The sequence below is a fragment of the Macaca nemestrina genome, chromosome 14, assembly GCF_043159975.1.
Source record: "Macaca nemestrina isolate mMacNem1 chromosome 14, mMacNem.hap1, whole genome shotgun sequence".
Classification (NCBI taxonomy): Eukaryota; Metazoa; Chordata; class Mammalia; order Primates; family Cercopithecidae; genus Macaca; species Macaca nemestrina.
In genome coordinates this window covers 87,830,755-87,857,711 of record NC_092138.1, presented here as the reverse complement: position 1 = coordinate 87,857,711, position 26,957 = coordinate 87,830,755, and the positions used below count along the sequence as shown (strand labels likewise).

The window sequence follows — 26,957 nt, the reverse complement described above, 5'->3', positions numbered from 1 at the left end:
TATTGACAGACCCTATGTGGGTCATTCCCTTTGAGGATTCCAAACTGTGGCTTATTCTGGACTTTTGACCAAAGTGTAGCCCACCTGTTACAATTTTGGGCAAAGCACTTTTCTCTCTGGGTTTAAGGAATCAAAACTGGGCATGTCATTGATTCTCGGAATTATACTGTAGGCTATAGCTGGAGGATTCTTCATCCCAGGCTTGGAGAAGGGAACCCATGTCTGGAATCTTCTTGGTTCATCTTCAAGTACACCTAATTGAGATATCTGTGGAGAGAGAGAGCAAAGGAGGCAGATGAGGAAACTGTAATGCTACCACATGATTCATTTTTACTGTCAATTGTCTTTCTTCCTTAGTAATCATACCTTTTCCCTGTCACCCTCAAGATGGGACTTCTCACAAAGCCCAATACCAGAGCAAGCCCTCTAGGTCTGACTTACTCTGCAGACACATCTGTCTAAGCTGATAAGCTTCCCTGAGAAAACAGGAGCTCCTTGGAAATGAATACTGGGATGTTCAGGAGCCTTCTTTGTCTAGTCTGATGAAGCCCCTTCAAAGAAACAGAAATCGTTGGCACATCCCATCTCTTGGCATCAGACAGCAGGTAGCTCAAACTGAAGAAGAAATTTCTGAACCTCTGGAGACATAGATGGAGGGAGGGCTAAGTTTGAAGATTTCAAAGTCAGGGCTGTCTTTGGGAATTTCTCAGAACAAAGGCACTGAGGCTATTCAGCAGATTTTCTTTTCTTCTTTTTGGTTTTCTCTCCTTGCTTTTTATGTTGCCTCTTTCCTTCCTTCTCAAGCTTTTCTGTTATTTTTTTCCTTTTATCTTCCAACTTTTTCTCTCTGCCCTTCTGACCTTACTTTCTCCATGTACTGAACTTTCTACCAGTTTCAATTTTGAAACTTTTTTCAAATGTGGCTACTAACAGTTCATTGGAAGGTATTGGTGCAAATGGAATATTGGACAAGGGGTTAGAAGGCTTGACTCTGCTACTTCCTATCTTGGAGCAAGTCATATATTGTGTTTTGGGGCTTCAACGTCCCCTCAATAAAATGGGTTTATGTTGCTAAGTGATCGACATATCCACAGTGCTGTTGTTGTGTCTCCTAAGATACTGTGTAACCTTCGCTGCCACTGCCCTGGTTCAGGCCACCATTGCCTTTGGCTGGCTACTTCCAAAGCATCAGTCCAGGCCTCCTTTCCTCCCTCAATTTGGATTCTCCATACTTTAGTTAGTGATTGTTTTCAAAGTGACTTAACTTGAACACATCAATTTCCTGTTTAAAACCTTTTGGTGATTACCTTTTGCCATTAGGATACAATTTATACTCCTAAGTGTGGCCTACCAGATGTCCTTTTCACTCCAACCTCATCTCTTTGCAAGCTCCCTTGCAACTACCATAAATTACTTTCCATGGCTCAAGCACCATGCTTCTTCTGGCTTCAGATCATCATACATACTTTTCCTTCCATCCAGGATGCTGTCTTCTCTGGTCTATCCAACATCACCCTGATCCTGCTTTCTTTACTAATTCTTACTCATCCTTAAGGTCTCATCCTAAATATTGCCTCCTTCTGGAAGCCTACCTTGATTCTCAGATGGGTTAGTTGACCCTTTTCAGTGATCCTCTGGAATTTTGTACTCTTCTATTGCAAAACTATTGTACAATGTTAGAATTGTCTAGATATGTCTCCTATTGAAATAAGAATTACTTGAATAATGAATTGTGTCTCACATTTCACTACCAAGCCCTCTAGTCTCAAGGGCCTAGAGCAGTATCTGGAACATAGTAAATGTTGAATACATAAGTATGTAATCCAACAGATACGTCTGTGGTTAGACTGATAGGTTGTGATTCTATATCTTCAATGGGTCAGGGAGGGAGTTTCAAGGAATTAGGGTGGCCAGGCCTAGTGCTCTAGGGGCTGAGGGTGGGCTCAAGCCCTAACCTCAGCTCCATTGCTACCTTATAGCAGCAGCTGAGGTGACTCAGGAGACAGTGGAGTCCCTGATGCAGAAGTTCAAGGAGAGTTTCCGCGCTAACACGCCCATCGAGATCGGTCAGCTGCAACCAGCCCTGCGCAGCACGTCGGCAGGAAAGAGGAAGCGGAGGAGCAAGTCTCGAGGTAGGCCCTCCTGGCACATCTGGCCAGGAAGTCAGAAGGCTGTTCCCTGATTCCAAAGATGCTAGGAAGATCTGTGCCTTCTTCCCTTGCTTCCCTGTGCTTATAGAACGTGTGCCACTCTCTCCCTGATAAATCCCCTTGGAGGCTGAAGACCTATGCTCCCTACACCCAGAGCTAACCTCTTTGAGCCCCAAGTGCCTCAGCTGAGAATGAGAATGGATCATATAAATTTTACAGTGACTGAGATGAGCAACTATATATGGAAAGTGTGTAACACCAGGACCTCTGCAGAGTAGATGTTCTTTACGTTGTCGCTGGTCAGAGAGTACAAAGTGGCAGAGCATTCTAGTAGGAGACATCCTTAGACTGGGAGCCAGAAACAGAGATCTGAGCCTACTTTTTAGTAGGCTGAATAACATAATGATCAAGAGTGGTATTGTAAATTAGATGGAATTAATTCAACTTTTGTTTCTGCTGCTACCTAGCTATCTCACTCAGGGCAAATCCCTCTACTTCTCCAAGCCACTCTTGTCTCACAGGGTTGTAAGAATATCTCAGCACAGTTCCTAACCCAGCAGTTGTTAAAAAGCAGATATTTTCTTCCTGCTCCTTTTCCTCACGGATGCTGCTGCTGCTGCTGCTTCTCCTTCTCTTCTCCTCCTTCTCCTCCTTCTCCTCCTCCTCCTCCTCCTCCTCCTCCTTATCCTCCTTATCCTCTTCTTCCTCCTCCTTCTCCTTCTACATCTCCTCCTCCTTCATTTTTATCTCCTCCTACTTCTCTTCCTCCTTCTCCTTCTCCTCCTCATTCCTTCTTTCTTCTTCTACTATCTATGTGACTTTGTATATGAAGGAAACCAACTTGTCCCTGCTTAATTTCCAAACCATTTTTTTTCTATCTACTCAGTAGTCTCCAGCTGAGTAGGCAGAAAAGGTAGTAGTCTCCTCTTTTTGCATCTCACTTCTCCATTTCCTGTAACTTGGCTCTGATCAGGTCATCCCCCTTTTCCCACAGCTTCAGTGGTTATCTAGCACCTTCAGACATGTTCCGGTTATGAAGATGACACTCAAAGCCACACAGGGCTCTGGTCTCCACTGTCTTTCCTAGATTGATGTGCTCTGTCCTCAGTGCTCTTTCCCATGCCATGCTCTCTGCATGAAGCCACCTCTCTGGCCCCTAAGGGTAATTGTTGGCACTTATTGACACTTAACTTATTCCAAGAAGCAGGTTAAATGATGTACACATCTTATCTCATTTGATTCTCACAGCAACCCTATGAAGCAGATACAGTGGTAATTCCCATTTTACAGATAATTTCACTAAGGTACAAACAACTATTGTAATCTGTCCAAGGGGACATTCTAGTAAGTTGTGGGGCCAGGGAGAACCCAGCAGTCTGATTCTCAAACCTTTTAACTTAACCACTATGTACTGTTATGTTGGTGCTATTACTTTTGCACCAACCTAATACACTAATGAAATTCTACCTGTCTTTTCGAGCTTAACATGCATGGCACATTTCTATGAAGACATTGTTGATTCGCAGTCACAATTCACTCTGAATCCTCCCAGCTTTCCTTTATACATGTATTAAGCACTAGATTCATTTTTGTGTGATATAATTTTCTTTTGTCTGGCTCTTTCCTTAGCTAGACAGAGAGTTCTTTGAAGGTAGAGATTGTCTTAATATTTTACACTCCTGGCCTAAATCAGTGTCTGACACATAATAGATGTTTGCTGTCTGTTGAGAGGATGTCTAATTCTTAATCTTGTAAAATCTTGAATCCTGTAAAAAAAACGAAGCTCTACATGTTAAGCTGTGAGGTCATAAATTGAGGCAGAAGAAAATGATGGAATTCATTTTGGGAACTCCCATGGCAAAACCCAGGTTTAAACCATTTTGTAGTGATGCAGAGTAGTCACCTTAAAGTCAGAGAGGTCTGTGTGCTAGTCCCTGCCCAAGTTAGTTTTAACTTGCATGACTTTGGAAGTGTCATTGGTTCTCCCTGAACCTCAGTTTCTTCTTCTATAAAATGAAGATACCAAGCCCTACATCAGAAGATTGTTGTGAAGACCTGATAAAAGGCTGAATGTAGACCACCTTGGAAAGTTCAGATGGCATGCATCAGGAAATGAATACATGCAATCTTATGTTTGTTCTGGGTGAGGCATTTAGGGTTACTTGAAATTTCATATAGCTTTACCTATTCATCTTTACCTCTTTATCATTCACCAGAAATTGCCCTCCTAAGTCCTCTCTGCACATACATACTCCATAAACACTCTTGACTCCAAGTCTGTAGCTTTTTCCCCTTCATTACCAACCTGAATTCATTTTTTAACATTACATTCTAAACATTTTTATGTCAATGAATTTTTCAAAAATATTATTTTTATGCACCATAATTTTCTTCACTAAGCCCCTACTATTAGGCATTTGGGCTGCTCCTAGTATTTCATCATGATAAACAGTGTCACATAGAAAGTATTTTTGCATAAAAGTTGGCACTTACTTTAACATGTTTCCCCTCTTAGAGAAGAATTTCATAGTCAGACTATTAATAAAAATATGTTTTAAGTTATTTTAATTTACAAGTTAGATGGGGTCTCAGATAACTATGCATGAAGTAATTTATTTGTATCTCTTCCATATCTGTCCTTACTCTTTGTCACCATCATGACCACTGTCATTTATTAACTGCTCCTTACAACTCTACCCTCCTTGCATTCGGTCTCCTCAAAACTACCAAAGCGATCTTTTAGAAAGACAAACCAGAGAAAGCCCCTCCCCTGCTTAAAATCCTTTGACAGTTTTCTGTTATTCTTAGAATATGATCCAAACTCTGCACCTTGGCTTGCGGATCTGGCTCTGGCTCCTGCCCTCTTTTCGAACATCATTTGCTCTGCACTTCCTTGTGCTCCAGCCAAACTGGCTTCCTTCATGTTTCACGAGCACAGCAAACGGTTCCTTCTTTAGCATCTGAGAACTTGTTCTTCCTTCTCCTTGCCATGCCTCTTTCTTTCCCCCAGCTGCTCTCCTAGCCAGCCCCTTCACGCCTTTAAAATGTCAGCTCCTAAAAACCAACTTCCATGACTACCCAATCTACACTTTTGCTCCTTTCAGTCCCCAACCTGCTACTATCTCTTACGTCATCCTTTTTTTTTAACTTCTTTCACAGTAGTAGTTCAGACTAAAATTTTTAAATTTTTGCTTGTCTTCTGTCCTCTTCTCTAAAATATAAGCTTCATATTTATAAATCTAACGCATAGAAATGGCTTAATAAATATTTTTTGAGTAAATGAGTGTATTAACATCAAAGATCACTGGAAAATGGCTCAGCTTTATAACTTTCATATTGATGGTGCAAGAGGAATCTGTGATAAACCAAAGTCTCCTGGTACCGACGCCCAGAGAATTCTATTCCCCTCTTAGACAGACTCACTGACAAGTAGCACAGTAAATGTGCTCAAGTGGATGTTATTAAAGCAATTTCCAAAACAACTTAATCACAATGTGCTTGTGATTTTGCTGCTACCATGGGATACAATTTCTGCAGGAGAAGAGTAAGGACAGTATATGTCACCCCTATACTTCCAAACTTACCCAAGACAGCCCATCAAGATTTTCTTGGACAAAAGAATTTCATGATTTAAAAAAAAAAGAAAGTTGGAAATTCTCCACCCTCCCTCTTTTTCTTGAAGATTCTTCAATGAATCTTAGTCTATTAAAAACTCTGAGAAGTCCTGCAGTACAGAAAGCTGGGCTGCTTTGTTTAACTCGATGTCTTGATACTATATTGACTGCAAACTCTTATTACTCCCACTGGAACATTTATTAATGACTTGTGGAACAGAAACATCTATAGGAACACAATTTTGGAAATGTTCCATTAGCCTCCAAAATCCCAAATAGGTTGGTCTGCATCCTCTGTCTTTCACTGTTTCTGCCCTCCCCTGCCGTTGAGGTTGCCATGGGCTGCCTGGTCCAGATTGGGAGCACCTGCCCTCTTTCTGCTTCCTTAGGCTTCACGCCTGGGCCATGGTGCCCACTAGTTCCCAACAGATGGAGTAAGTAGCCGAGAACCAGTGCCATGGAATTGAGCACGTGGTTAAAAGCAGCCCCAAGGTATTTGTGTAGCTATGGCTTCTTCCTGAGATGCCTGGTGGAGGCTGAAGTGCATCATTCTTAGTCAGACAGAGGAAGGCTAGTGGAGATTTGAACTGCTGACTTCATGTTAGTGATGGGGTTTTATGAGGCCGCTGTTAAGGAACCACTCCCCAGCCTCTCATGTGCAATATAAAGGGGAGTGGTATTAACATAAAGCAGAGGAGGATTTCTTCGCATGTGCAGAAGAAATTCCATGGGTTCATTTAGTTTAGGTAGTGGTTTTTGAAAGCGGGACTTCGTATTTGAAATTTAATTCCACCATTGACTAACTAAATGCTCTTTAGCAAATGAAAAAGAGCTCTGTTTTCCCTTCTGGAAATAGTGCTAATAATACCAACATCACATGTGGGTTGCGAATTAATACCCAAGAGATGCTTAGCCCAGTGCCTGTCCCATGTTCCACCCTCGGTAAGGACTAGCTAGTACAATCACTGTCATCCAAAGCCTGCCCATTGGCCTACAGAGTCTCATAAATCCATCTTCGCCTTCCTGAGCCATTGCCTCTAGCTTGGTTGAGGCCTCCTTGTCCCTCATCCAGATTCCTGCAGCAGCCTTGTCACAGAGGAATGTATACTCCACCCTAGCATCTGGGTGATCATTTGAAAACACACTAAATTTGGCCATGTTCCTCCCCCACCTAGAACATTGTCCTGATTTTCTGTCACTTGCACTGGAGGCTTCTTGAGCTTCTTGAAGTCTTCTTAAAGGCAGATGAAAATGAACTTAACCCCAAAGGGTCTGCAGCTATGCTCAAAGGAATCTGTCCACATTTCAGGTTCATCTTTTAAAAGATCATGCCATTTTATTTCATAGTATATGCATGTTTATTTTAGTTTAAGTTATGTTATAGTATTTGTCAGTTAATTAATTTAACATTTGCTCAATTCCTCATATAGTATTGATGTCCCAGGAAGAAGAACTGTGATTTAGCTGATTATAAGGGGATGAGAATGCTACCATCTTCAAAGGATTTCCATAGGCTGGAATAAGATAATCCTAGTAAAGCATTTAGCACAGAGCCAGACAGAATTTGCATACTGAATATATGTGCTCTTTTATTGTGTTATTTATTAATCTTATCACTGCTATGATTATTAGTCTTATTTTTGTCAGTATTATTACCTCACAGAGATACACTTACCCTATTAAAGAAACAAGAACCAATAGGATAAAGGGCATATTGTTGAATGGGATTAAAAGTTGCCATCTCTTGCTGCACAAGGCTGCCTGGGTTGTACCCTGTCTCTGTCTGCTCCTGACCCCCAACCCACTGTGTCCTACACCTTCCAGCACACGGGCTGCTTCTCGCTTCCGCCGTGTGCCTTGCTTTCTAGGTCCGAGCGCGGATCATATTCTTCCTGAAAGGCTCTTTCCTCCTACCGACCCTTTCGCTCCAGGCAAAAAATTGCTGTTTATCTTCAAAATCCAGCCTCAGCGTCTGCTCTGTGAAGCATTTTCTCAGCCCCTACCACAGCTGAGCGGGCTACTCTTTTCTCTGAGCACTCATAGCCCCAGTACTGTTTCTTATCACTGCCCTTATTGCAGTCCATCGTAAATACATCTGTCACCTTCTTCAGCTCTCACAGTCCCATGGTGGAAAAAACAGTGATTTGTGTCTCTCTCTGTAGAATGAATGCCTAACAGGGAACTGGCATGGGATAGTAATTGGTTTGATGGGAGAATGTATGAATAAATTAATGAATGGATGGAGATGGGCAAATAGATAAAGGGAGGTAGCTGGGAGTTCACAGAACGCAAAGGGTTAATGGGATGCAGTGCCTACCATCTATTGAGCATTTGGTACGTTCTAGACATCTTGCTCATCACACATTTTATCTTATTTAAAAGCTCCCAATAACCCATAAGGTAAGTACTATAATTATCCCCATTCAACAAAGGAGGAAACTCAAGCTTACACAGTTTCAGTCACTTGTCTAAGTTTACTCAACCAGTACATAGTGGAGCTATGAATTCAGAGCCCACATTTAAATTCCCAGATGACTTGAGCTCTACTCTTAGCTACCACGACTAAGATCTTTCAGCTGTGAAATTATACCTACCTAGTCTAGATCCTGGAAGGAAGTACGTGCAGCTTCTCTTGCATTGGCAGTGTTTCTGTCACAGCGCTGCTGTGAGGGCGTTCAGGAACTATGAGGTCCTAGAAGGTGAGGCATCTCCCGCTCTGAGTTAAGAATGAATCAGCACTGTCCCCTCAGCTTTTAGCTGACCCCAGGGAGCCAGTCCCATGTTGTCAGGAGCCCACAGTGTTACATCACTGGACAGTGCTCTGTGCATTTTTTAAGGCATCCTCTCTCAATGTTTGTAGTTTGCCATGCATATATAGTATATACCACCTAGATGTCTGCCTACCAGTACTTCACCATTTATTGAAGGAAGCAGGGGATTACATATCTGCACCACAATGGATACATGAAGGTTGTGTGGGCTGGCTTGGAGTGTTTAGTAAACTGGGGGAATAATTAAAGAAGACTTCGCAGAGCAGGTAATCTTAAGTAATGCATTAACTAAAGAGAAGTTTGTGAAGACATTGCTAGTAGAAGAAAGAAAATATGCAAATGCATGTGGGGATGAAGCTGTGCAGGGGGTAAGGGGAATATCTGGGGGAAAATATGATCCAGGCAGGTGCCAGTGGGAAGATGGGAAACCACAAAATCCTCCATCAAAATCAGACCCTGGATTTTGCTCACACATTTCCCAGCAGCATCCCACACTTGGGAGGAGAAGCAAATTCCGGCTCCTTTATCCTTCTTGATAGATAAGCTTCAATGTGCTTTTACTGTGGGACACTGTCCCTGGAACCCAGGCGTGTTGTATGTGTGTGTGTGTGTGTGTGTGTGTGTGTGTGTGTGTGTATGTATATATAATTTTCATTAGTAACGGGCCATGAATTATTCAATTAGTTGGAAGAAAATAGAAACATTAGCGACTTTAAATTAGTTGCCTTAATGGATTGTTGCTCCTCTTAAATATTGAACAGGCAGCCCCAGGATTGATCTTTCTTTGTTTCTTTTGTCCCCATCTTTGCTTCCCTACCCTTTATCCTTCTTAGCAGCCTTCCCTTCCTACCAAGGATTTTTGGGTGGGGTTTAGGTTTACTGCCCCTTTTGACAAAGGAAGTTTTGACATTGCATTGTCAAAATGAGTTTACACTTAAACCATGAGATAGTTATAGGGGTTACAAGGAGAACTGGGCAGACACAACTACCTGGAGACCAGCCCTGAGTCTATGATGAAATAACTCCTTTTACCTCCACCTCTATGCTCTTTCTGCAACTTGAATTTCTCCCTCTTTCCTGTTGCCAATATGCAAAGTCTACTCTTCTTTCAAAAAAGACCTTTAAGTCATTTTCTTCGTGAAGGATTTTCAAATTTTTCCCAAATGAAAGTCGTGCATACCTCCTCCAAACTTTGACAAGCTCTTCACTATCTTCCCTATTTGTCATTTACTATATTTTTATTCAAGTAGTTTATAGTTACTTCTTCTCCCTTAATTACTCTCAAGTGCACAACTATGTTTAGGTCATGTCTGTGTTCCCGTTGGCTAGCCTGCTTCCTGACAAATAGCAGATCCTCAATTAATAATTGATGAATTAATGGACAATTAATCAAACTGGCTTCAGGATCTTGGACAAGACCTTACACTCTCTGGGCCTCAATGTCCAAATCTAAAAGGCTATATGGCATTGTGGCAGTGTGCTCAGGGTCTGGAGTCAGACAGATGTGGATCCACATCCTAGCTCTGCCACTGACTGGTTCAACTTTGGGAAATGATTTAAGCATCAAATCTCCATTACCTAATCTGCAAATCATACAATCAGTCACCTCACAGGGAGGCTGGGAGAATTAGTTAATGTATGTAAACTGCTCAGCAGGCTGTACTGAACATTGTAAGCACCTAATGAATCTTTGTTGTTGTTAATTTGGAAAGCAAAGGTGATGCGCTAATTTCCATAGGTCTCCCCCAACTCAAATAGTCTTTGATGATATATATAATTGAGAAACATTGTTGTCCACTGGAAAGTTCAGAATTTGGAGTCAAAAACTTCTGGTTTGAACCCCAACCCTGCCTTAGTTCAATGGATCCTCAGGGAGGATCCTCAGAGAAACTGCTTAATATCCTCGGGATTTCATCCCCAGTATCTGGGGATGTGAGGATATCTGCCATTCTTTTTGTCCAGGACTGTCATGAGAATATGCTAGGATGCTTATGGAAATGCTTCTTTAAAGCATACTATAGATTTGTTGCATCCTGGAATCAGAGCCCTGGCATCTTCAAAGACAGGAAATGACATGTATCTTTGATTAGGAAACCTTTTCCCTAGGTCTCTGGCTTTCTGTCTCTTGACCTCAGGTCCCTTGTAAGAGGTGCAGCTGGGGACAATACCACCACTAACCCGGTGACCCACAGGTTGTATTGCACTGAGACATACGAAAGCTGATCAGTAGTCAAAGCACACAGCTGCCTCCATAAATCTTCCCTGATGTGTCTTTCAGAGAAGTTTGTGTTCCTGAAAGTGTATGTCTCCTTCAGGCAGTTTTTCTTGTCCATCTGAAATATGTCAGGGGGCTCTCAGTCAATTCTCTCTGGCCTGGAGGATGGAGAGGCAACTGAAAGCAGCCTTAGCGGAAGGCTCTGGACCAGATCCTGGTGGGGCCTAGGGATACAACTCTACCATATTTCTTTCAGTAGAATGGTATAATGCTACATTAGCATTGTTGCATAATAAAACAACCTGAAATGTAGTGAACTAAAATAGCACCCATTTATTTAGCACTTAATTCAAGAAAAACATTCAGGCTTGGCTCCAGGTGGTTAGTTCTGTCCTGGGTGGGGTAGGTTCAGCTGACGTCTCATGCACCTGTGCCTGGCCAGCTATCCCAGCCTGGTTCACATGCTTGAGAGATCCAAAATCAGCAGAAGTAGGAGCTGCAAGGTTTTTTGAGGATTGAGCCCAAAAGGTACACATCATCATTCTGCTTCATTGTCTGATCCAATCTGCTTGTATAGGTGGAAATGATGGAGACAGGGACTCACTGATGTCATACAGAGAAACTAGTAGATCCAGGAATGGAATAATTCAAGTCCTCTAATTTGTGAAATCATTGGCTCTTTATGCCATTTGAACATAGAAGATCATGTTTTTAAAAAGCCCAAATCCATAAAATATTTAAAGAGGTTTATTTTAAGCCAATATGAGTGACTATGAACCCCGGTAGTCCCAAGGGGTCCTGAGAAAGTGTTCCTGAGAGTAACAGTGTGGTTTTACACATTTTATGGAGACAGAAGTTATAGGCAAAGACATAAATCGATATATGTAAGGTATACGTTGGTTCAGGGGTACTTACAGGTCATAGGTGGATTAAAAGATTTTCTGATTGGCAATTGGTTGAGTTAAGCTTTATCTAAAGACTTGAAGTAAATGCTTGAGTTAAGATAAGGGGGAGTTGTAGATGCCAAGATTCTCGTTATGTAGATGAAGCCTCCAGGTAGTAATGTTAGAGATAATATGGTAAATCTACTTTTTAAGACCTTAAAAGTACCAGACTCTTATTTAATTTCTCCTGGATTTGCAGAAAGACCTAGAAAGGGAAGGAGATTCTCTACAGATGCAGATATTCCCCACAAAAGATGGTTTTGCAATGCCATTTCAAAATATGTCAAGGAAATATATTTTGGAGTAAAATATTTTGATTTCCTTCAGAGTCTGCTACTTGTCATGTGTTACTACATCAGAGTCAGGTTGGAATTTGATATCTTATTGCTACAGAGTCTATTTTGTCAGTCTTTTGATCTCTATTTTAATATTAATGCTGGTCAGTTGTGCCTAAACTCCAAAAGAAGGGGGGTATAATGAGGCATGTCTGACTGCCCTTTTCATCATAATGGGAAATTCAGCTTTTCAGATTTCTCTTGGTATCCATTCAGTGTGTTGGTGGGCTTAAGGTTTTATTTTTGGTCCTCACAGGCCCTATAACCTACACTAGGAGGGACCGTTGGTGAAATTTAACAAAATATATAGTTAGAAGTTGACAACTTTGGCTCTTTTCTAATTCAACTGTAATCAACTGCGTAAGTCACTTAGAAGACTACAAAGAGAAGCTTTACATTTTTCCATGATTGAGATAGACATGATTAAACATAGTGAGGATATGACATAGACTGCCTGGGCCATTAGCAGATGTTTTCAAGCATGCTGCAAATAGGTGCTCAGGGAGAAGGGGCAGGGGAGCTGTGGCTGAATAGGTAGGGCTTTTTTTTTTTTTAATCAAGCTTGTATTCTGTGTTTATATATTGGACTTCAATATTTTGATATAAAAATCTCAATTCTGAAATTGCGTGTGTGTGTCTGTGTGTGTGTGGATATAACAAAAGCTCCCATTCCTACATGGAAAGAAAGCAGGCAAGTCATGTAGTAAACTTTCAGCAGTATGGCTGACAAAGCTAACATGAGCCTTCTTCCTGTTCCATACACACACAAGATAAATGTTGGACAAAATATACTTTTTTAAAAATTCAGATTCATCCCAAAAGTAAAGAAAGGAAGCCCCCTGGGCTTGAGGAATGCAAATATAAGTTGTAAGAAATGCAAAGCCAAGCTATGAGTTCAGAAGCTGGTGTCATGATGACTCCAGGTAGGGGGTGAGGTGAGGTGGGATACAAGTAGAGAGAGAGCCTGAGCAAGGAAAAAGTGAAAGATAAAGTGACAGGAATAAAACCCAAAGCATCAGAAATTACAGTGAATATAATTTGCATATTAAGATTCGGTGATAGTTTTTATTTTTTTTTCATTTTTGTTGTTGAGATACAATCTTACTGTCACCCAGTCTGGAGTGCAGTGGCGTGATTTCAGCTCACTGAAGCCGCAACCTCCAGGACTCAGGCAATCCTCCCACCACAGCCTCCTGAGTAGTCAGTACTACAGGTGCATGCCACTATGCCCAGTTGAATTTTTTGTAGAGATGAGGTTTCACCATGCTGCCCAGGCTAGTCTTGAATTCCTGAGCTCAAGGGATCTGCTCCCCTTGGCCTCCCAAATTGCTGGGATTACAGGCATGCGCCACCATGCCTGGCCCAGTGATAGGTTGTATTAAACAATACTCAGTTATATACTGTTTCCCAGAGATCATTCTAAAGCCTAAGGACACAAAGTTTGACAGTAGGGAAAGGGAAAGGAAAAATATATATTATGTGAATAGTAATCAAATGAAGTCTTATAAAGAAATGGAATCATATGGCAAAATTAAGTTTACAACAATAAGAAGGAACAAGGAAAAATCCTTAGGAATAGAGAGTATTATTAATTAACCAAAAAAGAAACCATTTACTGGGAAAGAAATGAAATTTGTACTTACATATAGGAAGAACATGGTTTCAAAATCCTTAAAGAAAAAAAAACTGAGAGAAGTACAGGGACATGTTGATTAATACACAGCCCAAGTGGGAGACATTTTACAAAAATCTTCCTATTAGAACAAGTAGAGAAGCTCTCACTAATAATATAGAAAAACTTAACTACACTATTAAAAATATAATAAAATGGACATATATAAAATTCTGCCCTCAAAAATTAGAGGTTAGAAAGTTTTCTTAAGAAAAGAGAAATTCTGTTTATGGGTCTTGACATCTTGTAACCTCAATTTTCTGGCTTTGGCCATTTCTTAACATTTTATTTTATTTTCAGTGATGACTCTGCAACATTTAGGGCTAGATATAGTTTAATTTTTATCTGTCTGAAAGTTGTTTATTTTAGATCAAGGGATGGATATAGGGAGAAGCAATTCATGTGCAGATTTTATGTTTTTGCTTATTTTTTGAGGAATGGAGGGAGAAAGTTGGTATGGCAGAGGTTGTGGTTAAGGAGAACACTTCCAGAAAAATGGTCGCTGTTAATGCAAAGAAGTGGTATTTGCCTTCAATCCATATATCTCATATTTCTGATTCAAATTGAAATTACCTTTACCGAGATTATGACAATGAAAGAATCTGACCTAACCAATTCCATGTTGCTTATAACCTCCAAGCTGCCTGATATGGTTTGGCTCTGTGTCCCCACCCAAATCTCATCTTGAATTGTACTCCCGTAATCCCCACATGTTGGAGGAGGGACCTAGTGGGAGATAAATGAACCATAGGTGCAGTTTCCCCCATACTGTTCTCATAGGAGTGAATAAGTCTCATGAGATCTGATAGTTTTATCAGGGGTTTCCACTTTTGATTCTTCCTCATTCTCTCTTTGCCTGCTTCCATCCATGTAAGATGTGACTTGCTCCTCCTTGCCTTCTGCCATGATTGTGAGGCTTCTACAGCCAAGTAGAACTGTAAGTTCAATTAAACCTCTTTCTTTTGTAAATTGCCCAGTCTTGGGTATGTCTTTATCAGCAGTCTGAAAAGGGACTAATACACTGCCCTTGTTCAACCCTAGGCATAGGCCAAGCTAATTATGGAGAAATTTAGTTTATAGTTTAATTTTGAAACAAAGATGGCAACAACAACCCCTTTCTGATACAAACCCACTCCTTGCTTGGGGATCAGACCTCCTTTGTAAAATTAACACATTAGCCACAAGATTAGAAAGTATGGCTCTGGTGTCATGCAGTCAGAGGCCACAAGATTCCTAACCTCCCCAATTGCCCTTATAGATAACATCACTGTCATAAAACCTAAGATTAGTGTTTGAAGTATTTTCAGACCCTGATTTCTTTCTTTTTTCTTTTTTCTTCTTCTTTTTTTTTTTGAGACAGTCTCACTCTGTCACCAGGCTGGAGTGCAGTGGAGCAATTTTGCCCACTGCAACCTCCGCCTCCCGGGTTCAAGTGATTCTCCTGCCTCAGCCTCCTGAGTAGCTGAGACTACAGGCACGTGCCAGCACGCCCAGCTAATTTTTGTACTTTTCGTAGAGATGGGGTTTTACCATGTTGGCCAGAATGTCAGACCCTGATTTCTGATGGACTAGCTGGTGCCACACAGACCAGTAAACTGGCTTATCTGGTCTTGTAGCCCTGACCCAGGAACTGACTCAGTGCAAGAAGACAGCTTTCACTCCCTATGATTTCTTCCATGACCCAACCAATCAGTGTTTCTTATTCCCTAACCCCCTGCTCACCAAACTATCGTTTAAAAACTCTAACTTCTGAAATCACAGGGAGACTGTGATTTGAGTAATGAAATCCCAGTCTTCCATTTAGCTGGCTGTGCATTAATTAAACTCTCTATTGTAAAAATGTGCTGTTCTCAGTGCCTCAGCTTTTCCAGGCAATGGACAAGATGAACCCATTGAGCAATTACAAAACCATGGAAATAAAGCCATTGTCAGGGTATTTTCTGTAGAGAGAAAGAGCCTTCTCCAAATTACCTGTGTGTGATCTGGTTATAAAGATTTGCAGGGAGCAGCTGTAACACCTGACCCCTTCCTGTATCTGTGTCAGCCTTGCTACCTGCTGAGGGTGTTGGCTGAGAAAGGTTGGTGAGCTCCCTTTCAGTGGAGTATTGCAGATCAACCTTCGCAGATTGTAACATGGAGAAGGGTCCCGAAGAAATCTTCTTGCTTTCAGGCAGAACTACATAGAAATAACTCCACAAGATCTTGAGAATTCAAGAGTAGGTAATTATACCAATAACTACAGCAACCCAGGATGGCTAAGCTCTCTGAAAGACTCTTTGGCCTCATTCTTAGATCATCATCTGTGGTCCCAGCAGAGTCATACAAGTCCAAGTCAGAGCAATTATCCTTCCATAGGATGAGACCTTTCCAAACTGCTCTTTAGGGCTGCTGTGGCTAATTCCCATTTCCCCAGTTCTAGCCCCACCTATTCCTTCTGTCTAAGCTTAAGTACCTACCCAGGGTCTCCAACTTTACTTTCATTATTCTTTCAGCTGAGTGTCTAGCAAGTGTAAGATACTATGCTCAGTCCTGAGACTGCAATGGAAATCTAGACATATGAGATCCTCATCTCCATGTAACTCAAGGTTTGGAGAAAAAACAGACAATCACTCACTCACTCAAGCATTCAAGTACAATGATTACAGATTATTAAACGTGCACTGGAGTAAATTACTTTGGTGCTAACCATTCTAGTTGTCTACTAAGGCTGCAGTGAAACAAGTTAGGCTTCCTGCTCCTTTGCCTTGGCTAGAAATACTCTCTTTAATTCCTCCAACAAAGGTGAAATTATAGGAGGAATGAATCTCAAAGCTAGTGTCATGGTTTTTGTTTATTCTACTTTCTAATTTGGGACATGTATCTGATGTCCCAATCATCTGACAATTATTGGCCATTTCTTTTGTGCTCTTTACTCTTTTAAGAGTATTGAGTTTCACATGTATTACTGTAACAATGTTTCTCTAACCCTTACTTTGTAAAAGAAATGGATGTTCAGAGACATGAAGTAAGTTGCCCAAACTTGCACAGCCAGTCAGTGGTGGAGCTTGGATATAAATTTAGACCTTCCTGCTTCCAGTTCTCCTGTCCCTTCTCCTACATTGTAGCTGCGTCTGTTAGCAGTACATATCTCCAAGACTTGTATTCACATTACCTGTGTGGGGTCTCTACACATACACGGGCCTCAGAGCTTAGACTGAAACTTGGCAGAAATGAAGGCAGCAACAACAAGAGTCCTTTACTGAATATCCTAATTACCCTGGTGGGATTCATATTCATTTTCTGAACTAATTATTATTAAGAATATGCCATCTGTGTAAATTGGGTTTTATGATTTTGTTGTAAACTTTTGTGCAATTTAACTTAAAAAAAAAAAAACAAAACAGAAAACTAACCTTTAATGTCATTCCATGATGGAAAAATGCTGGTTTGCTGTACAAGGTCTAATTGCCCCCACCACGTGATAAAAATCCAAATGTAGCTAAACATTAAGGTTAAATGATGATATCACAACTTACTCAGTTTGCATTTTACATCCAATTGAAAACACAAACCCCTCGCCTCATTAATCCTTTGCAATCCAATTTTCCCCCCCCTAAATGAAATGATCCTTTTGGGACCCATTTATATCCTTTTAACAGCCGCCTGACAGTTCTGCTGATGGAGTTTGTATCCAACTTTGTTACTGGATAGTGACAACCTGCCCTGACGGATATGTGTACATAATTATTCTCTCACAGTTAGATTTAATTAATGCTTACCCTCATCATGATCTTGCAGCTAGCAGGCTCTCTCTGCAGGAGCAGTTAATGGCAAAAGGATTTCCTTTTTAGCCAAGAGAGACTCCAAAAGGCTTTGTAAAACCCTTTCTTTCTTTAAGATTTAACAAAATGAAAATGCATCTGAGCATATTTCATTTGTTTTCTTTCCACGTTAATGCCACATGTGAACGTATTTGTGGCTACATATAGGAATAGAGTTTTTAAACCTAATTTCAGACTAAGTATTGCTAATATGAGCAGCTCCGGCAGACCACAAAGAAGATGTATATTTTTTAATATCTTGGCTCAGAATTGAGGTGCCCTGGCTACATTTTGTTTATGTCTCTGTACAAAATATGTATGTGTATATTTTTCTAACCAACTGTCCCCCCAGATGCCACCCAGAGTTCAATAATAAACAGCTGTGTGAGAGAGGAGACGTTAAGAAGAAATGACGGGGGAGACAAAGGGAGTTTGAAGACAAGCTTTGCAAAGAGATTATTAAGAAGTTAGTAATAAGAAGAGGGAGTGTGTATTTATAAAACCCCATTAGAAGGGGATACTTTACACATAATCTGTCCCAGTCCTTGCTTGTGAAATATTCATGTGTCATTTGATTTTTATTACCATAATGGCAATGTCTGTGTTTGTAGAGAGCTTAACAGTTTACAACACATTTTTGCACCTACTATCTTAGGTGATCTTTGTAACAACCCTGTAAAATGTGCAGAGAAGCATTCACAGATTAGTAGACTGAGGCACAGAGAGGTTGTGTCACTTTGCACACAATCACACCGCTTGAAAGTAACACAACCTGACACCGAAGCCGCACGCAGCCTCTTTTTTTTTTTTTTTTTTTTTTTAAGGCAGTGTCTTGCTCTGTCACCCATGCTGGAATGCAGTGGTGCAATCGTGGCTCACTACATCCTGAACCTGTGTGAAGCAATAGCTTCTAAAACAAAATCTAATGCTATATCAAATACCTTCTCCCATCTCCTCCTTTAGGTTTAAAATGCATGTAAGGAAGATTTAAGTGAAGGACAGATTAAGTGAAGATTTAAGTCCCTCCTTGCCTTCACTTGTGCTAAAGGATGAACAAACTCTCAGCTAAAAGATACCATTTAAGTTGAAAGTAATATGATGTTACTTATTTTAATGATTATGTACAATATTAATGATCATTATTGCTGTGAGTTGTTATGGGAGATTTTATCCAGCAAGATTCCAGAAGCCTCCAGTAAAATGTGGCTACATCAAGATGATAGAAGGAAACACATCTTTTTTCCTATTATGGCGGATAACTGTTTAAAGGCCTTGAACGTTCCTTGAACCCTCAAAAACCCTTAAATGAAATACCTAGAAATTCAGGAATGTGGAGTGGGAGGTGGGTATATAGAAATCGTCCCATAACGCAAATGAGAAAACCGAGGCACAGAGAGGGACAGCAACTTTTTTATCATGAGTTAGAGGCATATCTGGTTCCTCAACCCTGGTTTACTGACTCCCAGTTCAGATCTCTGCCTGCTAAGCTATAGCTAAGCGGGAAGAATCCTGAGAAATCCCTGTTTTTACAAGTGAGAAACAGACCTGGAGAAGGGGGCGTGGCTAATCCAAGGTCATGAACTGCAGAGATGAAAATGCATCCAAAATCCTGTCGCCTTAATTCCTGTAAATTCGATGCAATTCAACAAATATTATTTGGGTGTAAGTTACATGCCAGGCATATGAGTTAACTGCTATGGTGACATCAGCCTCCAAAAGCACAGACAGGCATGTTGTAGAGATGAGAGGAAAGAATATGGCTGCTCATACTCATTTGACACAGTGAGTAAGAAGAATGTGAAACTAATTCCCGGTGAAGTCCAAGTCCAAAGTTAAACAAACTGACCTTGGAGAAGAGGGCTGAGGAGAGGTGGGTAGGGAGGAATGGAGAAGGGTGGAATTACAGCCCCAATTACAGTCTCTATGCTTTGCTTGCTTCTTAATGTAATTACCTCTCTGAGTCTCCAAAGATGAATATTTAAATTGAAGAATAAGGGCTAGAGCCAGTAGAAATACAGCCTGTTACATTCAGCCAGTACTCTACGGGGTAGTAACACTAGCATCGTGTGTTGTCATTGTATTCTTCTTTATCAAGAGCTTACCATGCATCTTTTCATTTTGAATGTGTTATCTAGCTATACTTCACAATATTTTCATAGTTATTATTATCCCTGTTTTATAGGTGAGAAAATTGTGGCTCAAGAGGTAAGACCCACTTGTCTAATGTCAAATAGATGGTCGGTGGCAAAACCTGGATTTGAACCAGATCAGTTGAGCTCCAAAGTCCAGTCTCTTAACTGTGACACATATGGCCTCTCTCATGGAAGCCTTCTGCTGGAGCTCAGGGTGCTAAAGCCTGGAGTAGTGCCCACAGGTCTATTTTTGCATCCTCATTGCTCTGGGACAGTGATTCTCAGAGGGTGGCTCCTGAACACGCGGCATCAGCATCCCCTGGGAACATGACAGAACTGTAAATTCTCAGACCCTGCCACTGTAGGGTGGAGCCTGGTGATCTGTTTTAACAGTCTTCCAGGTGATCCTGATACATGATTAAGTGAGAGAGCCACTGCACTAGGAAGATATTCCCCTCCTTGGCTTCCTCTTCAGTAATCTCAGGGCCAAAGGGACCCTGGAGGTCGCTGATTCCAGCCCCTTTTGGAGCTGTCTGCTCCTCATCTGGTCTGTGTGTCTTGGTGCTATTCTGTTTTATGTGGATGATCAAAGTCAGTTTGAAAGACATTGAGGGCTAAAAGCTTTGTAAGCAAGCTCCGGGGAACTGGGACATGTTTCGCATGGAGCATTGAGTTGCGGCATGTGTCTGAACTGCTAAAAGTGAAGGAGGAAGTTCCACAGTGTCTCTGATTGTCTCCTCTTTCATAAACCCACCACCAGCAATGAACACAGCCATCGCCACCCTGTTGACTTTGTAAAGTCTTTTAAGTTGGTGTTGAACAAGCAAAAGGGAGGGTCGTCCTGTCTTTCTCTGTCAAACCCATGGCCAGTAAATCAAATCATGCATCCATACCTTAAATCTCTTCTCTTTCCCCACAAAGTCAATGACCATGTGGACATTTCAGACTGCTGCCCACTGCTTAGCAGTGGTCCTATTTTTAGCCTGAATCCTTGTATCCATATACAGATCCAATACCTCTCCTTGAAATAAGCTTATCCTTTTCCCTCCCCACTCCCAGATGTCCCTAAGTGCAACCCTAAGTGCAACCTAAGTGAGAGGCACCAGTGCAATTGTGGTGGATGCTTTGGGACCTGGGCCATCTGCTACTGCAGCTTATTTGTATCCCCTCAGCTTGCTTGGACCTAATTGTGATGTGCCACTCTCATTTTATGTGAGACTCATACTCTACCACGTGACACAGTGGGTCCGACAGAACCAGCTCATGGCTTCTGCTAGGTTATGGCTGCATGCTCTCTTGATAGCATCCAATAGCATACCGGAAACTTTCAGGGGGAAGTTCCTTCTTTCAAATGTATTCTTTCTGCTGCAGAAGGCACGACCTTACTCTAAAAGCAGGAGATCTACATTGTGTGTCTCCTGATTGGAACTTGCAATCCACAGAGTATTTATTATCACCAGAAACTCTTATACTACAGGTGATATGGTTTGACTCTATATTTCCACCCAAATCCCGTGTCAAATTGTGTGACCAGTTTTGGAGGCTGGGGCCTGATGGGATGGGATTGGATCATGGGGGTGGATTTCCCCCTTGCTGTTCTCAAGATGGTGAGTGAGTTATCAGGATTTCTGGTTGTTTGAAAGTGTGTAGCACCTCTACCTTCACTCGCTGTCTCCCTCTTGCTGGCCTTGTGAATATGGACTGGCTTCCCCATTGCCTTCTGCCATGATTGTAAGTTTCCTGTGGCTTCCCCAGATGCTGAAACCTGTACAGCCTGCAGAACAATGAGATGATTTAACCTCTTTTCTTTGTAAATTAATCAGTCTTAGGAATTTCTTTATAACAGTGTGAGAATGGACTAATACAAGGTCCACTGGGTCATATGGTAACAAATGGCAGGGTTGTTTGCATCACAGCCTAACTGCTGCAGCGCCTTTTCCTATTCTGTGATCCAACTCAGAGTTGGCAGCCTTCCATGCTACTTGGAAAATGGGTCAGGGAAATATTCCCAAGTGTGTAATTTGCTGCCTCCAGAATCAAAAGAGGCCTACCAAGCATTCTGCTTCCTTCCTGGAGGTGTGAGGTGTGAGATTCAGTAATTTATTCTTTATTTTGCAAGGGATGTTATGGCATGCCACAGACTGCTGAACTCTAAAATTTTCACTGGTGTAGTGAACCCCTGATTCTTCATAAGATTTATCTCACACCTTCTAAAGCACATATCTTACCAAAACCTTCAACAGATTTTTCCTTTCTTATTCCTCTAGCCCAGTGATGCACCAACATAGTAGACCAATGTGATACTCTGTGAAATGTCTAGATGGTCCATGTTCTTCAGATTATGTAATGACAGAGGGCAAAACAGTTAATAAAACCCTGAGGCAAGACCAGAAATGTGTAGTGATGCCCATCCCATGTGGATGTCAACTTCTTCTAATCCTTTTACCAGATAGAGACAGAAAAGGAAAAACTTATTTTCCATATTAATGGACACATACTGTATACCCCAGACTGTATTAATTACCTGTAGCATAGACACCACATCTGACAACTGGAAAAATTGGGCCTACAATTTGTTTGAGTTTGTATTAGCTCACTGTTACCCTCCTGAATCCATCTGAATTTTGAAGGGAACAGACTGGTGAATTAAATGTGAATATGATACAGACCACCACTCATGCATCTTTAAAGTCTGTAAGTATAGCATTGATTGCTTCCATTACCCTCAGGATGAGACTTTGGTTTTAGTTTCCTCTCTTGGGTGGCAATGGAAATGTCTCCACTTGTCTTCCCCACTATGATAGTTTTAACACAGAGTCCAATGAAACAATCAGCGGAGGATTCTTCCAGCCATCAAATATGGCTGTGTCAATTCTACATTTGGGGACCAGGGAACGGACCCTCCCACTGTGAGCTACACCTAGGTTGCGACTCCATTGTGTTACCTAGCACCCCTTGGTCCCTGACTGTAAGTATGCCTTGGGTGTCTGTGTATCACTGTCAACCTGTATTCAACGGTCTTTGAAATGTCTGGATGTTCCTCTTCCTCTGGTGTATGATTGTCCAAATAAAAGGCCATAAGTCCCTCTGAGGAAGGTCTAGAGGAGACATTACTGTATACACTCACTGTGGCATAGTGGCCTTCCTCATGGGCACCGAGGCTCTCCTTTGGTTGGTGAATGCAAGTCTGAAAACTGGTTCAGGTCCAGAAAGTGGGCATGTTGTAGGTGTGAGCGAGTACTTGCCATCATAACGTGATGACTCATTGTGCAGGAAGTTCTCAGAACGCGTGTGGGAAGGTGAGTTTCCAGTCATTCACTAAGAGATATGACAAAGTTTTCCAATGAGCCACCACCTTCTTCCAGTCCAGTTTTGTATTCCCACCCCCACACCCAATAGGAGCCAAAATATTTTGTAATTTTTCAGCATTTCACAATTACATAATCTCTGAGTATATATACTCAGAGTATATACATATATATATATACAGACATATATATACACACACATACACACACACGTATATACATATATAGAGATACATCTATATATAATTTCCTTTCATATGAAATAATAGCTGTGTGAGGGAATTACCTTTTCACATTCTAGTGCTGTAGTGCTATTTTATTTATTCACCTCCATCTTGCAAAATCTACCCATAGGAAAGCTTCTAAAGTCAAACCCCATCTTCCTGTGAAATTCAGAATAACATGTATGTCACATTGTGTCACATTGGGATGCGCTCATTTTTGTCAGTCTCTGGAAAATGCCATATATCAGATTAAGGCTGGTGAGGTGAGGATTAGTGTCTCTGTTTCTTGTATTTCAAAAAGTGTAAAAATTATATTTAAAAAGATTCAGAGAGGTTTAATAATTTGTTGAAAATCAGACATGAAGGAAGAAGCTGGACTCAAATCCAACTCCCAGTCATTGCATGTGTTCTTCCTAGCACTTGTAATGTTAGGTTTGATTGCAAACTGTGGAGTGAAAGCTGTGAGATGCAGGAGAGAGTAAGGAGAAGGAGGTGTTGGAGGGGGTCAGGGACATCAGGAGGCCACATCCTAGTTTACCTTCCCCTCAACACACATGATAGGGACCTCCTTGTCCTGGCTACAGCAAGCTCGGGCAATTCCCACTCCTTGAACCTGAAGCCATTTTCTGGAAACTCAGAAGCAATTGGAAAATAGCACACCATGCCTAATCAAATACAATTCATTTCTTTCATCTCCCCAGAGAGTTCCTCATTTAAACAAACAGGTGAGTTTCCGAAAGTATACTTGTTTGTAAGATGTTTTCAAACCTGCATGTAAATCCTTTTCTAGTTTGAGAGGGCAGGCAGAGTGTGCAATTTACAATTTTTCTTTCCACTGTTTAGCTTTAAATTTTTCTGTGCATTCTCTATTCATCCATTCAACAAATATTTATTGAATGCCTACTCAATGCTGGGCACTTAAGTGAATGCAGAGTATGGTGATAAAAAAACAAAGGTCCTGAATGCCTGCAGGTTCTATTCTTCTGTAAGAGAGGCAATAAACATAGATATGACATCATCTCAAAAGCAATAAATGTTACGAAGATAAAGAAAGCAGGGTAAGAGGACAGAGTGAGGAGGTGGAGGAAGAGAGCATCTTAGGGTGGTCAAAGAAGGCTTCTTGAGGAGGTGATAGTTGCACAGAGACCTGTGGAGAAACAACATTCTAGAAAGAGAAAGAATAGTATTATGACCCTGAGAGAAGAACAAGGTTAATGTATTCAATGGCCTGCAGGAAGACCAGGGTGAGTGAAAAGGGCAGGAAGAGATAGAGATGGAGAAATAGCCTGGGGCTACATAATTAGGATCCAGCTGTGGATTTTGGAGTATTGTTTTACAGCTGATAAGCATCCATTGGAGACTAATGAACAGGGAAAGGACTTGGTTTGATTTACATTTATAATATGACCTCTCTAACTTTTGTGCATGAAATAGGCATTGGGAATATAAATGTAGAAGCCTGGAGAGTGTCAGAAAGCTCATGTTGTGGTAAAATAGAGAGACGATGATAACTTCATCTAATGTTGCAGCTGTGGAGGTGATGAGAAATGATCAAACCTTAGGATTTGTTTTTCGGTAGAGACAATGGGACTTGGATCTGGATTGGCTGTTCTCTGGGAGAGGAAAAAAAGGGATCAGTGATGACTACCATGTTTTGGTCTGGTTAAGTGCGTGACTGGAGATCTAGGATGGAGGCAACTGGTCCAGTAGCTGTCTTAGGAAGGGCAACAAAGAACTACGGCTTAACCATGTGATGTCCTCTCATCTGAATAGTAGCTTTCCAAGTCATATGGGAAATATAGAATTACTTTTGCTTTATAAAAGAAAACAGGGAAATTAAATTACTTACTTAAAGCCACATAACAACACTGACAGAACCAAGGTGTGGACCCAATAATCCTAGGTCTCGGCTACTGAGTTTTCCTTAAAACTGGTCAGCGAATCCCTTTGAACAAGCTGCCACGTTTTTCCTCATTGGGTTTGTGGAGAGGTCAGAATTTTATTTTATTTTTTAATATAACAGTGATTTTCAAAGGGATTTCACCTACATTCTGCCCTGCTGTCATGAGACACAGGGGCCTTTGGGTGGCTCTTACCCCCAGCGCCTGCAAAGTTCGCCCTGGAAATGAGTGCCATGTCTGAAGAAAGATGGAGTGTGACAGCTGCTTAGAAAGCATACTGTGTTCTCCTGGGATAGAAATGTAGAAGGGCTGTTGGGGATTGTTAGCTCAGGGAAAGAAAAAGTCAGACTCTCACACATGGTAGAGTATTTCTGTTTGAGATTAACAGGCTAATAACTCAGCAAACAGGATTAAATTGTAAAACATCTCATCAAAACATCTGCAGTACCATGGGGTGGGGGATGATGATGATAACCCCTCTTGATTTATTCCTTCTGGCCAACACTTGTTAGCTCCTCCTCTGTGCCAGGAACCGTATCAGGAGCTCAGGGAGAGAAAAAGCCTCTGCTCACATCTTGAGACAGTCGGTGGGGGGAGCCCTTCCCACTCTCAATAAAGTCCCTCATTCTTTCTTAAAACAGCCTATTGACACAACTTTGGGTATTATTGGAGCTGCGTTTTTTTCTCTTTCTTCATTCTTTTCTTTTTTTCTTTTTTCACTTTGCTTTTTTCCCATCTCCCAGAGCTGTTTAAAACCCTAAACTTGTCCAAGAAAGAAAAGAAAAAGTGCAAATAGCAAATTACATTTAGTCCTTTCCACTTGGATCTGAGCTAATTAAGTTTGGTGTTTGTATAGGACCTTACATGTGTCTCCCATGGAGAGTAATGAATTTTTCCTAGCTAAGGGGAAACTGAGGTACCCCATCCCAAAGAGGAGCCTGCTCTCTATTTTTCACTTGCGTGATTTCTTGACTGCTGTGAAAACCTCACCGTTATCACCACCAGTCCCCATGCTTAAGCATTCATATTACCATATTATCATATTACCATATTGTCCACAAGAGGTATGAGAAAGAACACTGGGTCCAGAGACCCAGGAGTTGATTGTGAATCTGTTACTGTCATCTCCCAAGCATACAGCTTTATATATCAGTAATAGGACATTCTGCTTACATTATGCAATTGTTAGACTTAATTAAACGATGAATGGGAAAGCCTTTTTTTTTTTTTTTTTTTTGCTCATGCCAGAACTGCCTGAAAACCCCATCAACACACACAAACACACACACACACACACACACACACACACACACACACACACACACACAGACTTTTTAGGAACAATTGGAAATAACTCTACTGGCCACAGGACAGCTATTAGGCCATGGAGGCAGGCATGTTCCCATGTAGCCTAACTTGGAAAGAGGAATTTTGCAAGGGCTTCGGAGCAAAGCTTCCACTATTGCCTTCCAGAATCACCATTCTCCTAGACTAGCATTCTGCAGAATTAAAAAAAAAAAAAAAAAAAAAAAAAAAAAACTTTTGATGAAATCTTGTCCTTTAACATTGTTTACAGCTTTGATCAAGCAAATGGCAAAGGTTATTCAAGTTAGCAGTTGAGTCTGTTGTTCTTGATTGTGTGTTTATTTAATTCTTGTGTGGCCAGAAAGATGCACATGATAAACACCCGGTAGTGCCTTCATCATGCCTCAAGAGTATGTTCTCACCAATTTACATAGGTTCACAAGAAAACCCTTGTCTCTGCCCAGTTCACATTCTTTTACTAGTTTCAGCTTATTCACTGAAAGCTAGAGCCAAACCAGATTCTCTATTTCTCTTCTGTGTGATCATCTTTCCTCCATTCTCATGCCTCACTACACACACAACCCTA

At 41.2% G+C, this 26,957-nt stretch overlaps 1 protein-coding gene across 11 annotated transcripts in view; it reads left to right on the top strand.

The window, feature by feature from the left end:
* The window catches only part of LOC105487111 (astrotactin 2), a 995,255-nt gene that overhangs the window by 285,579 nt on the left and 682,719 nt on the right, over positions 1-26,957 (top strand). For 9 of the 11 annotated variants that reach the window (XR_011612991.1, XR_011612990.1, XR_011612989.1 and 6 more), the window contains exon 4: positions 1,980-2,132. The exons of 1 other annotated variant lie outside the window; for it this stretch is intronic. Coding sequence is in view for 6 of the 10 variants with exons in the window: in XM_011750424.3 (XP_011748726.3) it covers positions 1,980-2,132 (153 nt within the window). In the remaining 4 variants the exon portion in view is untranslated. The remainder of the gene's footprint in view (positions 1-1,979; positions 2,133-26,957) is intronic. One more of the 11 variants, XM_071078812.1, reaches the window with a different exon arrangement.